The sequence below is a fragment of the Lepisosteus platostomus genome, chromosome 4 (genome assembly GCF_059453375.1).
Source record: "Lepisosteus platostomus isolate fLepPlt1 chromosome 4, fLepPlt1.hap1, whole genome shotgun sequence".
Classification (NCBI taxonomy): domain Eukaryota; kingdom Metazoa; phylum Chordata; class Actinopteri; order Semionotiformes; family Lepisosteidae; genus Lepisosteus; species Lepisosteus platostomus.
Window position 1 is genome coordinate 46,252,059 of NC_142614.1, and position 13,816 is coordinate 46,265,874.

Genomic DNA, 13,816 nt, shown 5'->3' on the forward strand with positions numbered 1-13,816 from the left:
TCTCTTTCTTTATTTTCTTCCCTGTCTCATTTCTTTGCCTCCTCTTCCTGCTTTGTCCATTTAAGCTCCCCCTAACCTCTCCAGACTACTACTGTATTTGATATGCAAATATGAGAGCTTTTAACATTTTCCTTCCCACATTTTATTATCAATGATCAATTTGAAAGTTTTTCAAACTTTAAATAAATACATACACATGTACCTGTAAATGTGCAAGAAACCTAGTGGAAGCAGGGATTTATTTTCCTGGAAATGAATAAACAACACTTACTACATGAATCTGTAAATAGTTTTTTATTGTTTTAAACAATTTAATTTTTCTGTTAAATTATTTATACATAGGAATCTTGCAGAGCTCTTGAAACCATTGTTATCTGAGTAAAGCATTACAGGAGTACATCTTACACAATTCTCCATATGCAACTGTATCCTTTGCGGTATAGCGGAATATACAATTCATGAGGCAAACACTGGTATATTACATGCTGAAAAGAGAAGAAAGGTAACACAATGTTTCGGCCGTGGAGCCTTCTTCAGGTGTGAGAAAGACAGGGCAGTAAGCAAAGGTAATGTAGCGGGAGAACAAAAGCTGGGAGAGAGGAGGAGCGAGAGGCTGGAGCAGGGGACAGAAAGAGAGGCCAATCAGGAGGTGTGAAGTCGGGATAGGTGAAGAGAGGTTTTAAATGAAACCTACAATGAATAGAGAGAATTTAGAAGAAAAGTAGCCTGTCGTTAAGAGAAGGGGGAAGGGCGAAATAACATTATGACCTAAGTAATGCCAGCCACATGCTCAGATTAAAAAAAATTTAAATGAACAGAACCATAAAACTGAGGTTTTTACTAATTCCAGAAGGAGACTTGGGCTCAATAATAACCTGTTATCTGGATCATTCAATGCAAAATGAAAGTCAAATCAGAGATAATGAAAGTTTTGGGACCAAAAGAAAATACGCTGGGTTAATTTGGAAATATTTACCAAAGCCCTTTATTAAAAGTTTACTGTCACAAAAATGAAGCAGATCACATTTCTTGTTATGGTAAATAAACACATTACAAATCCATTTGGAAGTCCAGTATTGATTACATTCTATACTTAATTTCCATTACTTACACATCATTCTCATTTATAATTAATATTACCATATGTATGGTGAAATTGCATTAAAAGAGACAAGCCCTGTATTTGGAAAGCACAACTCCTTTCACATTTGACATTTATAATTATTTACATCAATATGGCTTATAATTTAATTATAATACACCAGAATAAAAGGAGAATATTCCAATTTATCCTTGAAACCATTTACCATGTTTTGGGTGTATCACATTTCTATCAACAAAGCCTATCAAGCTGAGGTGGTCAAACAATCACTGTCTTATGCTGATCAACCTTTATTTTAAGGTTTTCATTTCACTGCTCCAGGTTCTTTCGGATTGTGTGCTGCTTATCGACTGTAGATTACACTGCAGGAGACTATGGACTTTCTTCTGGTATTGTGAAGACCCAAAGTAATAAACCACAGGGTCCAGACAGCAGCTCACACTGCCAATACACATGGAGAGAAGAAAGGCCATGTAGGACTTATCACTGTATCCAGTGGCAAACTGAGCATAGTGAATGAGCAAGACAATGTTAGTTGGCAGGAAACAAACAACAAAAACAGTGAAAACAGTAATGGCCATGAAAATTGCTCTGGACTTCTTGGTCCTGTTGGCTGCATTGGAAGCCTTGAGGCACCGAATGATACGGAAGTAACAAACAGTGATACAAATCAACGGTATGTAGAAAAAAATGGAGCAGAAAATTGGAAAGAAGTAAAGGTAGTAACCCTTAAGCTCTTCAAATTTCAGCACATCATGGCAGGTAGTAATGTTCAGTTCCAATACATCGACAGTCTGCTCAGATAGGAGAATGGGCATGACTCCGACAATGGCGAGCAGCCACATGGTGCAACACACAATCATGGCATTCTTCCGTCTGCGCCAGGTGAGAGACTTCATGGGATAAACCACAGCCAGTAAGCGGTCCACACTTATACACATCACAAGCAGAACAGAGCAGTACATGTTGCAGTAGAAGGCAAAAGTTACTATGCGGCACATTGCAGGTCCATATTCCCAGTTATTGCCATTGAAATGGTAAGAAATCTTAAAGGGAAGGAGAAGGACAAACAGCATGTCGGCAACTGCCAGATTCAGCATGTATATCGCTGCTGGCTTCTTCGGACGAATTTTCAAGATGAACATGAAGATTGCAATGGCATTCAGGGGACAGCTGATGATGAACACCAGGGTATAAACAGTAGGGATAAGAATGGTCATCAGAGGTCCAGTGAGATATTCCTTGGCCTCCTTTGTTATGTTCCCACGTGTTGTATTATCAACAGGGCTGAAAATCAATGGAAAATTTCGATCTTGGATCTCTGAAATGGAAAAATACAATTAATGTATTTGTTCAAATTAATTGAAGTAATAAAATGTATTAAGTGTCATTCCCACTTTAGGAGGCAGGGGTAATGATAATGATGATGAACAAAACTAAGCATTAATAAAAAGCAATTGTCACGAATGTCGGAAGGGATGAACCGTGGAGAGGCAGAAGAGCGGAAAAAGACCCATATGCATAGCAGTGGAATGGGGGATTAGCCCGGGCTCAGCAGTTCAGGAGTGGAATAGAAACTAGGGCTGGGCGATAATTCGATAACGATAATTATCGCAATATAATTTTCCTTGATATAGTTTTAACAAAAGTTCGATAAATGTTCGATATATATGTTTATGCTTTGCGCATGATAGGCGCATGCGCACAAATTACTGCGCGAGTGCGCGTGCGTGTTGCAGACAGGGCAGCTAACGTGGTGGTGTTTACCCACACAGTGGTGGCTGACAGGATTGTAGTTAGAGTGGAGAAATGAGCGACACTGAAGCAAATGTAGTGCTGCCAATGACCAGCTCGAAGGATGATGACATCATTGACAGAAAAGGTCATTCAACTTCGGTAATTTGGAGATACAGTATTTTGGCTTTTTACGATCAGACATAAAACAGAGCACTTTAAACTTTGCAGTCTTTCTGAGTCATCTTCTATGTGTGTTTTATCACACTGCAGTATTTAATTTTGCTATTAAGATATTTATTTTGTAAATTTTACTCATGCATATTTTGACATAAAAAAGATTTGAATACTCTCTACCTCAGATTTGTTTCTGCTGTTTAGCAAGTGTTTGTTGTGTTCTTAAAATAAAGAGTTGTTTAATTTACCTATTAACTGTCTGGTTTCTTCAACTTTCACTCAGGAGAAAAAAATCTGCCTTTAAACTTGAAAGAAATAATGATTTGCCATTTATTGTGATAATTATCGATATCGACTGATATGAAAATGTTTATCGTGATAATGTTTTTGGCCATATCGCCCAGCCCTAATAGAAACCAAAGCCCTCAGGCAGCGGATGTGGGGTGACCTGGTGCTAGGCGGGTCTCAGGACATCCGAACATCAATGCTGAGCGAAGGTGAATCAGTGACCCGGAAATATAAAGCCCCAGAGAGAGAGACACCAAAAGGACAGCAAAGCACCGGAAGCTAGGGACAGGACAGAGTAGGGGCGCCCTCTGGCTGCAGAAACATCTTCATGTTAGTTAAAGAGATTTGCAAATGCTCAGGTTGCTCAGTGACAACTTTTTTCTTTTATTTAATTTTTTTCATTTGCTTTTGAAAACTCGGCATCCCGCATCACGGTACTGCTATAGTTTTCAAGTTCGTAATGTATAAAAAGTAAAATCAGAACAGTAAAAAAGAACTACTGTATACATGTACAGTATGTGAGTTTCCTATTTTATGAAATAATTAAATAAACTTCACAACATGGGAAGCACTGCAAGACAGATCATTTTACCTACTGTACACATTTGAACTGCGTGACATGAAACATAATGAAGGGAGAGAAGCGTAGAGAATAAAATGAATTAATCTGTCAATATTCTTGAAACTGAGTGAAATGTTACTGGGTGGCATGGTCTATTGTATATATTCATTATATATCTAAGACTAATTAAAAGAAGTCTCATTCTATATTCAAGCACAACCAGTGGGTTCCTTCACTGTCAATTTTCCATAGAACACATGTGTTCAGAGGGGTGGCAGGCTGGAAAAGTGGTTAGCATTGTCTCCTCGCAGAGCTGGGACCCTGGGTTCATTTCCTGACCTGGGGTGCCATCTGAGTGGATTCTATATGTTCTGCCCATGTTTGTGTGAGTTTCCTCTGTTCTCCGGTTTCTGATATACTGTACTGATAGGATTGTTGCCTTCTGAGAAAAAATGTCCCTGGTGTGTGCGTGTATCTGTGTGTTACTCTCACGTGACCCTGAATTGGATGAAGGGGCTAGAAAATGGAAGGATGGATGATCAAATGTTTAGCAAGTCATCAAAAGACAAAGAGAACATCTGCACACTCACAGCTTTCACATATTCAATGCTGACCATCCATTCTCCTGCTGCAATCACTGTACTCCACACCAAAAAAGGACAGCTGTCTCCACAGTCAGACCTATATAAGTGCATAGAACTATTTGCATTTCAAACAATGATTATCAACTACTGCAAGCTTCCAGCTACACAATGTGGATTACAGGTCTTGCAGAAATCCCATCCTAATATTTTCAGTAAAAGCAATGAAGCAACAAATCCATGACCATTATAAAGTAGTTAAGAGGAGCTTCTGGATGTCTACTGTCTTAATCATGCTCATCAAGTAGCAGCTTATAATAATAATAATTGCTTACACTTATATAGCACTTTTCTGGACACTCCACTCATAGCGCTTTACAGGTAATGGGGTCTCCCCTCCACCACCACCAATGTGCAGCATCCACCTGGATGATGCGACGGCAGCCATAGTGCGCCAGAACGCTCACCACACATCAGCTATTAGTGGGGAGGAGAGCAGAGAGTAATGAAGCCAATTCATAGATAGGAGGCCATGATTGGAAAAGGCTAATGGGAAATTTGGCCAGGACGCCAGGGTTACACCCCTACTCTTTTCGAGAAACGCCCTGGGATTTTTAATGACCACAGAGAGTCAGGACCTTGGTTTTATGTCTCATCTGAAGGACAACACTTGTTTACAGTATAGTGTCCCCATCACTATACTGGGGCATTAGGACCCATGTGGACCACAGGGTGAGCACCCCCTGCTGGCCCCACTAATTTTTCCCAGGAGGTCTCCCATCCAGGTACTGACCAGCCTCACACCTGCTTAGCTTCAGTGGGTTGCTAGGTGTGAGTTGCAGGGTGATATGGCTGCTGGCAATGTAGTTAATGTAGTTATACTGTACATTTGAGCAATTAAGTAAATGGTTTATCAGGTCTTATCAGTCAACAGATCTTATGCTCTTTGCATCTATCCGGCTCTTTCAGTTGCGAACCTAGGTTTCAGGCTTGGGAAGGCAGGGACAATCTTATTTTTGGAGTGCAACAAGAGCCCTCTTACAGTTTGCTGGTGTGGTCATCTGAAAAGGAAGATCTAGCAGAAGGAATGAATTGCTGGATAGTGAGACATTGGTGGGTAAACTTTCAAAAACTGTTAGAAGCTCTTGCAAAAATGTACTAAATTCTTTTCAGAAAGACACAGTTTAGTGAAGTACATCACAGAATGGACACTGATTTTACAACATACAGTTTATGGCTCTTAACCATTTTGTCTGTGGCCACAAGGCAACCATTATACTGCCTGGAGAAGGGGTTACAGCACTACATTCTAAGTGTCAAGACACTTAAACATTATTGTCTTGAAATTAATTATCTGTTCACACACTATCATGCACAGCCTGCATTCATAGTCCTGCATTATCCTAAATAACCTGTGCTCACTGTCCTGAATATGCTCAGGACTGCACAGATATTCAAGTAATTACCCCCCAGAGGGAACCTGGATGCAAAGGCAACATGAAAGAAAGAGGAAGAGGAGGGAGGAGGATGGAATTCAAAACACTTAGACGTTTGTGTTCGTGGTTAGGGATTAAATAGGAAGGAGAAAATTGAATGACAGAGGAAGGGGCGGAGCACACAGGGAACAGATAGGTAGAACGGGAGGATCCTTATGCATAGCCTTGAATCCTGCAGAATGTAGAGTAGCACAGGGACAATATCCAAAACATGTAATCCAGGGGCTTGGTCGATTGGAGAAGCAATGAGCCCAGTAACCAGAGAAATCGGAGAAAGACAATCCAAAAAACAGAATCCAAAGAGCGTGGTCAAAAAAGGCAGGAGCAAAGATTAGGAACCAGGAGGTCAGTCAAAAAGGTTGAAACGCACACAAGCTTCTCAATAGTGAGCCAGGGTTGGTGCGTGAGGGAACTTTAAATACTGAAGGGAAAGATGGTTGGACAATTAGTCCAGGAGTGAGAATTTGTGGAATCGGGTGAAAGTGAGAATGTGATGGGTTCAGTTTAGGAATGAGATTGTGAAACAGTGGGTTTGGGAATGTAACGGTGTTAGAGAGAGAGCGTGCTGGGCATGACACATACTGTATAAACCTAGTATTGAGTAACACCAAAGAAATATACCCTCTATTTTATAATGTTCTTACAAACCACCTCATCATACTGCAGGTGTCTCCTTTGCTTGAGATGGACTATCTACTTTTAAAGACTTTGGCAAAATGTCAAGTTTTGTTTCTTTCAAGGTAAAAAGAAGGAGTTTCATTTCATGAGTTTCAAAGAACCGTGTAGGACTGGGTCATTTGGTGGGCAAGTAATTTGAGAAAGTTACAGATTTGGCATGTATTAACTTCACAAGGAGAGAGAAAGGTTGACTTTTGGGAATGAGGCTACCATTAATTGCAGATTATAATAACCTGTCTTGAGTAATACAGAAGAAAGTTATACATGGGAGAATAGTTTACATAAATAATTTTCCGTCCATCCATTATCTAACCACTTTATCTAATACTGGGTTGCAGGGTAGCCAGAGCCTACACTGGCAAACAATGGGCAAAAAGCAGTTTACACCTCAGATGGGACACCAGTCCATTGCAGGGTAGACACAGACACAGACACGAACACACTCACACCAGGGTCAGCTTTCCCAGAAGCCAGTAAACCTACTAGTATGCCTTTGAACTGTGGGAGGAAACCGAGCACCCAGAGCATGGGGACTGAATACAAACTCCACACAGATATTCCATCCCAGGTCTGGAATTGAACCCACTGCCCCAGCACTGCAGGGCAGCAATGTGAACCACTGCACCTCCATGAAGCCCTTTCCTCAGTTTTAAAAAATAATACTCTATGAAAGAAAGTATTCTCCTTTGTATAAGTCTTCTGCATTCCTTCCCTACTGTATGTAATTTCTTCCTTTGCAGCTACCTCTTGGTTCAAACCTCTCTCTGCTTGAGGGTGCCAGTTTCCTCCTTCTACAGCAAACAGGTTGTCCCTCAGTCAAATTTACTATTGTATAAGGAAACACTCAAAAAACTTTTTTCAGTAAGTGTAATGCTTAGATGTTGCTATGCTTGGCAACATATGAATTAGTAAAGAAGATTTGAGAAAGCAATGACACAGCAATGCATTTTACTTATTAGTAGGCTTTGTTTTTCAGATTCAAAATGTCTTGCTTTTTCTCAGAAGGGAAAAAACTACTGGAATCTAAAGTCTTTGCTCATTCCTTTTATCTATTATAAAGATAATTATAATGATATTTATATTATATTTCAATTATTATTATACATATTTACCTGCTATATTGCTTTCGGCTCATGCTTTAATTAGATTTGTCTTTTTTTTTTACCAAACACTATCTCTAAGTATAAAAAAAAATTAGACGGTATTTTCATTGTATGCATATATTATATGTTACTGAAGCCACATACTGTAACAACAGCCAAAAAGGCGCTCAGGCCACTTTATGAGTGAAAATGTTGAAAACTGATAAAGAAGAGCTGATAAACGTATTGCAATTTTACAATTGCAAAGACGTCGATTGTACTTGTATTCATACTTTGTTGAATTTTATTTTCAGTTTTTATCAAGCATGTTCAGACAAGTCTAAGGCATTTAGATGTTTGTTTCTGAGCTCATTCGAGTAAATTCATATTTACATTGTGTCAACTATAGTTGTTAACTATACAATATACAGTATGTGAAGAAGAAGCATTTCATTTCCCGTTTCAGTCTACAAGTACTAATTTAGCATATATAAATATAGGCATATGCGATTTGTACAATCCATTTGTTTAATAAAATATGCACGGGAAAGTACTGATTAAATAACAAAAAAATGTTTAAAAAGTGAAGTTTTCTCACCTCCCAATTGCTGTTCAGTTTTAGCAGAAAGTGTTACAAAAATTAAAAGAAAGATTACTGTATTGAAGCCCATGGTCGTTGTGTTTGCAGTCCTTCTGTTACGTAGTTCTTTGGAAAAAGAATAAAGTATGAAGCCTGCACGAGTAATCAACAAAATTATAGCGCGGAGATATTGAAACGCCCTACATCTCTTGCCAGTGCGCTCTGCTAGCTGTCAGTATTCCAGTTTCCTTGTATTTATAGCATTACGCAATGCTGCTTTCTACCTCTGGGATACAAACTGAATTACACGTAGGAAAATAAATGACCATCAATCATGAATAGACCTAAATAGACCGATTTTGTCAAAGTTTCCCATTAAATACAGTATACAGAACAGTATAGAAAAGACCATATGGATGAAAAAAGACCGCAATTATTCACCTGTGTTCACATCAGCTGAGAGTAGTAGAAGCTACAATTAGTAACTACAGTACATATATTCACATATACAGTAATATTGTAACAATATGCATATTATTAAATGTTAATATACAGTACCTTCCAGGGTACTGAGATATTTGATAGAAAGACTAGTTTCTTGAAATACATAGGTAGAAACAAAATCAGAAAAAAGGAGAATAAATCATATTCTAAGTTATGAAGAATTATCTTGGCTATGATAATTCTTCTGTGGTTGTAAACTTTAGGTTTAGGTGTTTCATTAAATATATTGAATTCCGGACCTGGGGTGCTATCTTCATGGGGTTTGTATTTTCTTCCTGTGTTCAAGTGGGTTTCATCGGTGTGCCCCAGTTTCTCCCCTCAGTCAAAAAACATTCTTCAAGGTTAATTGGGTTCTGGGAAAATTAACCTAGGTGTGAGGTGTGTCTGTGCCAATGTACAGTATGTCCATCTGCCCTGTGATGGACCGGTGTCCAGTCCAAGGTGTATCTCGCCTTGCACCTGTTGCTTGTTTGATAGATAGAGTGATGCTGTCCACTCAAGCTCCTCTGCAACCCAGAAGTGAAAGAAAAGATGAGGAAATTAGCTTCATTACTCTGTTCTCCTCCTCACTGATAGCTGATGTGTGGTGAGCGTTCTGGCGCACTATGGCAGCCGTCGCATCATCCAAGTGTAGCTGCACATTGGTGGTGGTGAAGGGGAGTCCTCCTCCTTTACCTGTAAAGTGCTTTGAGTGGAGTGTCTAAAAAAGCATTATATAAGTGTAAGAAATAATAATAATAATAATAATAATAATAATAATAATAATAACAATAATAATAATTTACTATTTCCTTGTTATGCCATAGTTTCTTTTGAGTTCATGTTACCATTAATTTGCTATACAGTACCTATTGATTGGGGTCTGCACTTAACTGTGAAAAACATTGCCTTAATTGCAATTGCTTTCACACAACATCTCCCCTTTTGAGAGATGAATTTGAAAACATGGTCATATCATTTTATCTCCTGCCATTAAGCTCTTTCTTGGTCATATTTAAAGTGAAGTAATGAATTTCAGTAATGCATGAAGGCACTCCAGAGAGATTCTAAAAGCAGTAGAGGGGGAAATGTTGCCCAAAACTAAAACTTTGGGTTTTTAATGTGTTGCATAATGCTATGTCTAAAAACCCAACACTAATGGGAGAGGTCCATTTAAGCAGCAAAAACATTATTCAAATTATTTAATTAAAATGAAAAAAAAAATGGAATGGCATTTACAAGAATAGTTTGAAACTTGTAGCTTGGTGTTGATGAAAGAAATCAAATCTTTGTACTGACTGATCATGTAGGTTTAGGTTGCACTAATTTTGGGCGGATGACAAACTTTTATCCTAAACAAAATTTTGTGAAAATCCAGTTCCTTTATTTATTCAGTCAGGGTTATTTATTAATTGTATAGTTCATGTTCACATTTTTTAAACTGTGCTTTCTTGCACATTGTGCTTTGTTGACTGATTTGTCAGAGTTCCTCCGAATTGAAAGTTATAGGAAAATAAATCATAAACTAAGTAAAAGAACTGTATTTGTATTCTCTACTTTCTGAGTGGGTAAAGAAGGAAGTGTCCATTCCTTTAACACTTTTTTTCCTAGAGATTCATAGTCTCTGAATCACAGTGAACATCACAGTAAATGTCAGAAGGTTATCCTCCTGTGAAAAACAGGATATTCTGATATTCTACTTGCCATATCAATGTGCACTTAAATAGCTACAGTACAAGTTGTTTAGAAGCATGGTTTGTACATGGTTTGTGTCAGTAGGTGGGTATATATAAAGTACTTGTTATTTTTCTTCTCACGTCTATCAATTAACACTTAGAAAATTTAAGCTCTATCAGTCTGCATGTGTGATGATTATTGGCATACCGAAATACAGACAGAAAATCTGTCTTGTAGGTTTGAGTAGTAAAGAATGATAGTAATATAAATAATTATATTGTTAAAACTCTGTACATGCTGCTAGTGCTGAATATTTACCAGCTTGTTGAAATGCCTTTCTTTCTTGTGATATCTCTGTGATTAGCCCACTTTGCTTTGTTCTTCCGTGTTGCTAGTAAGCTCCATTGGGGTTTTTCATGTTTTTGTTCTATTTGTTTATATGCTGCCAATCTCAAATATCATTCAGTGCAACTTCATACAGTAAGTTACAAAAGATAGATACAGCTACAATAAGGAGAGATATTGAGCCAATATATTTTGATGCATCTCACCCATTGTAGAATCTTTGAACACAATAACACAGGGACACGCTAACAAATGATACACCGTGGACAAAATAAACCTTGAGTGCCGTGTTCGCTTCTGATTTAGGTTTCATGTAAGACTAATGACTTAAAGGATCCCAGCTGAGTAAAGAATGAGCTGGAGAGGCCTGGCCCAGGCTAAACTGGCAGATGCAGGAGATGTAGAAGAAGTTTAGCAACAAGCATTGTAAGAACAAGTAGGCTGCAGTGGTGATAATGAGGAGATCCTCAAAAGGTACAGCATGAGTCAGGGTTGTGTGAAAAACCTCATTACCTGGTTGTGAGACAGCGAACAGCATGTAAAAGCTGCTTCCAAAAGCAAAGGACAAGGAAGACACCAGTATGTGAAACATATGGTCTATATATTGTATACAGAGCCTTGTAAATGTATGAGTTAGAAATTATTTACTATGTACACATTTTTTAAAGGAAATATGCATCCATCCATTTTCTAACCACTTTATCCACTACAGGGCTGGAGGAGAGCCAGAGCCTATCCCAGCAAGCAACAGGCACAAGGCAGGATACACTCTGGGCAGGACACCAGTCCTTCACAGGGCATGCATTAACACCAGAGGAAGCCTATGCGAACACGAGGAGAACATATTGTCACATTGCGTAGTTCAGGACCCTCTGCAGATGGTATAATCCGGACGTGACTGGAAAAAGACTTCTAGGGAAACACAGCAGGAGGAGGACAGGAAGACAGAAAGGGAGGCGTGACGGCCGTGATCTCGTGCTCAGGGGGCGTGGCGTAGGCGAACAAGTCCAGTGGGAATCAAAAAGGGAAAAACAGGGCGCAATCCAAAATCCAGGTTGCGGGAGATCCAATCCGAGACAGACAAGATTATAACCGGAACGGGATCCGGAACAGGGACAGGGAACCAGGAGGATAAAAACACTAATGAGACCAGGCGCTCCGAAGCCCTGGACGCCGATCAGAAGCCTAAATCCTCAAGCCGCGGACACAGGGCGACTTGATGGTAGGCGGGCCTCTGGGTGTCCATCTTCCAATGCAGAGCCCGGCATAACGGGAACACCCGCCTTAAATAAAGACGGACAAAACAGGGGGCAGGCGCATGAAATCAACTAAAATACGAAGGAGCCGGAGCTCCCTTAAGAGGTAGGATTACTATCGTGACACATATGGATTCAGAATTGTACCCAGGGCTGCAGTGCTCTGAGACAGCCCAAAAACCATATTTCAGTTTATGAAGTGTTTTCTAATCCTAGGTTAGTGTGACTATAATGAGTTTGTACCTCATACAGGAATCTAGATTATTGATACAAATTAGCAAATGCACAGGTGCCTGAAATACTCCATTTTAATTAGGTAACCTTAATCTGTAGTCTTTTGGAAACCATCTTCTTACTGTTCATTAAGCAATTCTTAATCCAGGTACAAGTACAGTATATTCATTGTTTTAAGTGCCTGCTGCCTGCAAGATGAAATCAATCGTATATGAAGAAAAGCCTTCTGAAACTCAGAGCCTTATTCCTGTTTTAAAGCATTACTGTTGTCACTATTTAAAGAATTCCAGCAAATTAGATACAAAATACCTACAGTACCTCTTTTACCTCTTGGCTGTCCCATACAATATTACTGCCGTACAGATGGCCCTCTGCAGGAGTTCTAATTGTCACCTCCATGGACTTGCTTGTGATAGAAGTAAGACTATAGGTCTATAATTACATGGTTTGGTTTTGTCACCATTTTTATGGATAGGCACTATTTGAGCAATTTTACAGTTTGTGGTCTGCAGTTTTGCAAAAAAAGTAATATTTTTTTCCTTACTTGAAAGACAAATTTAAATTTCAAAGTGTTCTATTGTATTTATTTTAGACTCTGTTTTAATATGTAGAGTTTCTCTTTCTATCTTCTATTCTGTTCTCTCTCCCCCCATCTTTGTTATGTTAGATGTTGTCTTTGCTTTCATCTGTTTCCTATGGTGGTGTGGAGGGTCTTCTGTGGTTTCCTGTGTTACCTTGTGTCTTCTTTACTGACCTTTTCCTGTCTCCTCCATGTTCTCACCAGCTGCTGTGTGATCCAGTTCTCCACCAGAGACAGAATAGAACCTATGTGCTGGGATTTTGTAGTCTCATTGATTGGTTGAACATATAAATAAGGAAGAAACAAAGACAATGTATTTCAGGACACAGAAATGATTTTATTTCATACACTGCTAGAGTTTTCTGCTCAGTTATCTTCCCTGGCATTGAAACTACAGTTGAACAGGTCCGAGGGCTAAAAGCAGTGCAATTCCACTTGTGGTTTTACCGTACAAATAGTGTCAATTTAATACAGCTAAGATGAATAATGAGGGAAAATCGACTATTAGAAAGCTTGGATTTTACTACTAACAGCTTTTAAATTTCACATTTTACCTTCTTCTGTTTCTTCTTCTTTACCATCATCTATTTTCCTTCTGAACCCAAAATTCAAATCTTTTGAGTGCCCCAGAGAACAAGTTACGTTATGGAGACATAAATAGTCCAGCCTTTTGACTTATCTTCCCTCTCTTGAGAGGGTGATGGCCAGTTTCCAGGAGAAGGGGAAATGTCATGGATCCTCTTAAGAGCTGCCTCACTGAGTGATAAGGTATATCTCTTCTTCAGAGATATGCTCTGGGCTGCACACTCTCACCGTATTGTGAATCTTGATTATTTTAATTTTAGTGGTACCATCTATGTGTAATAATTGTTTTGAAGTTGAGCAACCATCAGACTGAAACCACCAACATTAGAATTAATGGTTAGAATGGTGGTTGGTTAGAATTAGTCCATCTCAGCAC

General features: G+C 39.0%; 1 protein-coding gene and 1 long non-coding RNA gene across 2 annotated transcripts; both read right to left on the reverse strand.

Moving 5' to 3' along the window:
- Positions 1 to 279: 279 nt before the first annotated feature.
- On the reverse strand, positions 280 to 8,525 carry LOC148673249 (proteinase-activated receptor 1-like). The gene is made up of 2 exons (XM_088629637.1): positions 8,299 to 8,525; positions 280 to 2,423 (listed from the first exon to the last, which is right to left on the reverse strand). The coding sequence occupies exons 1-2, from the start codon at positions 8,369 to 8,371 to the stop codon at positions 1,393 to 1,395; spliced, it is 1,104 nt and encodes a 367-aa protein (XP_088485763.1). The 5' UTR covers positions 8,372 to 8,525; the 3' UTR covers positions 280 to 1,392.
- A 2,840-nt stretch (positions 8,526 to 11,365) lies between these two features.
- Positions 11,366 to 13,486, reverse strand: LOC148673250 (uncharacterized). Its single transcript, XR_015935970.1, has 2 exons — positions 13,030 to 13,486; positions 11,366 to 12,068 (listed from the first exon to the last, which is right to left on the reverse strand). It is a non-coding gene; the product is annotated as an uncharacterized LOC148673250 (long non-coding RNA).
- Positions 13,487 to 13,816: the final 330 nt, after the last annotated feature.

Excerpts from the sequence above, each read along its gene's own strand:
- LOC148673249 (XM_088629637.1), bottom strand. The coding sequence starts at position 8,371 with ATGGGCTTCAATACAGTAATCTTTCTTTTAATTTTTGTAACACTTTCT. Across the intron at positions 2,424-8,298 it reads AACTGAACAGCAATTGGGAG|AGATCCAAGATCGAAATTTT; the intron begins GTGAGAAAACTT and ends TTTCCATTTCAG.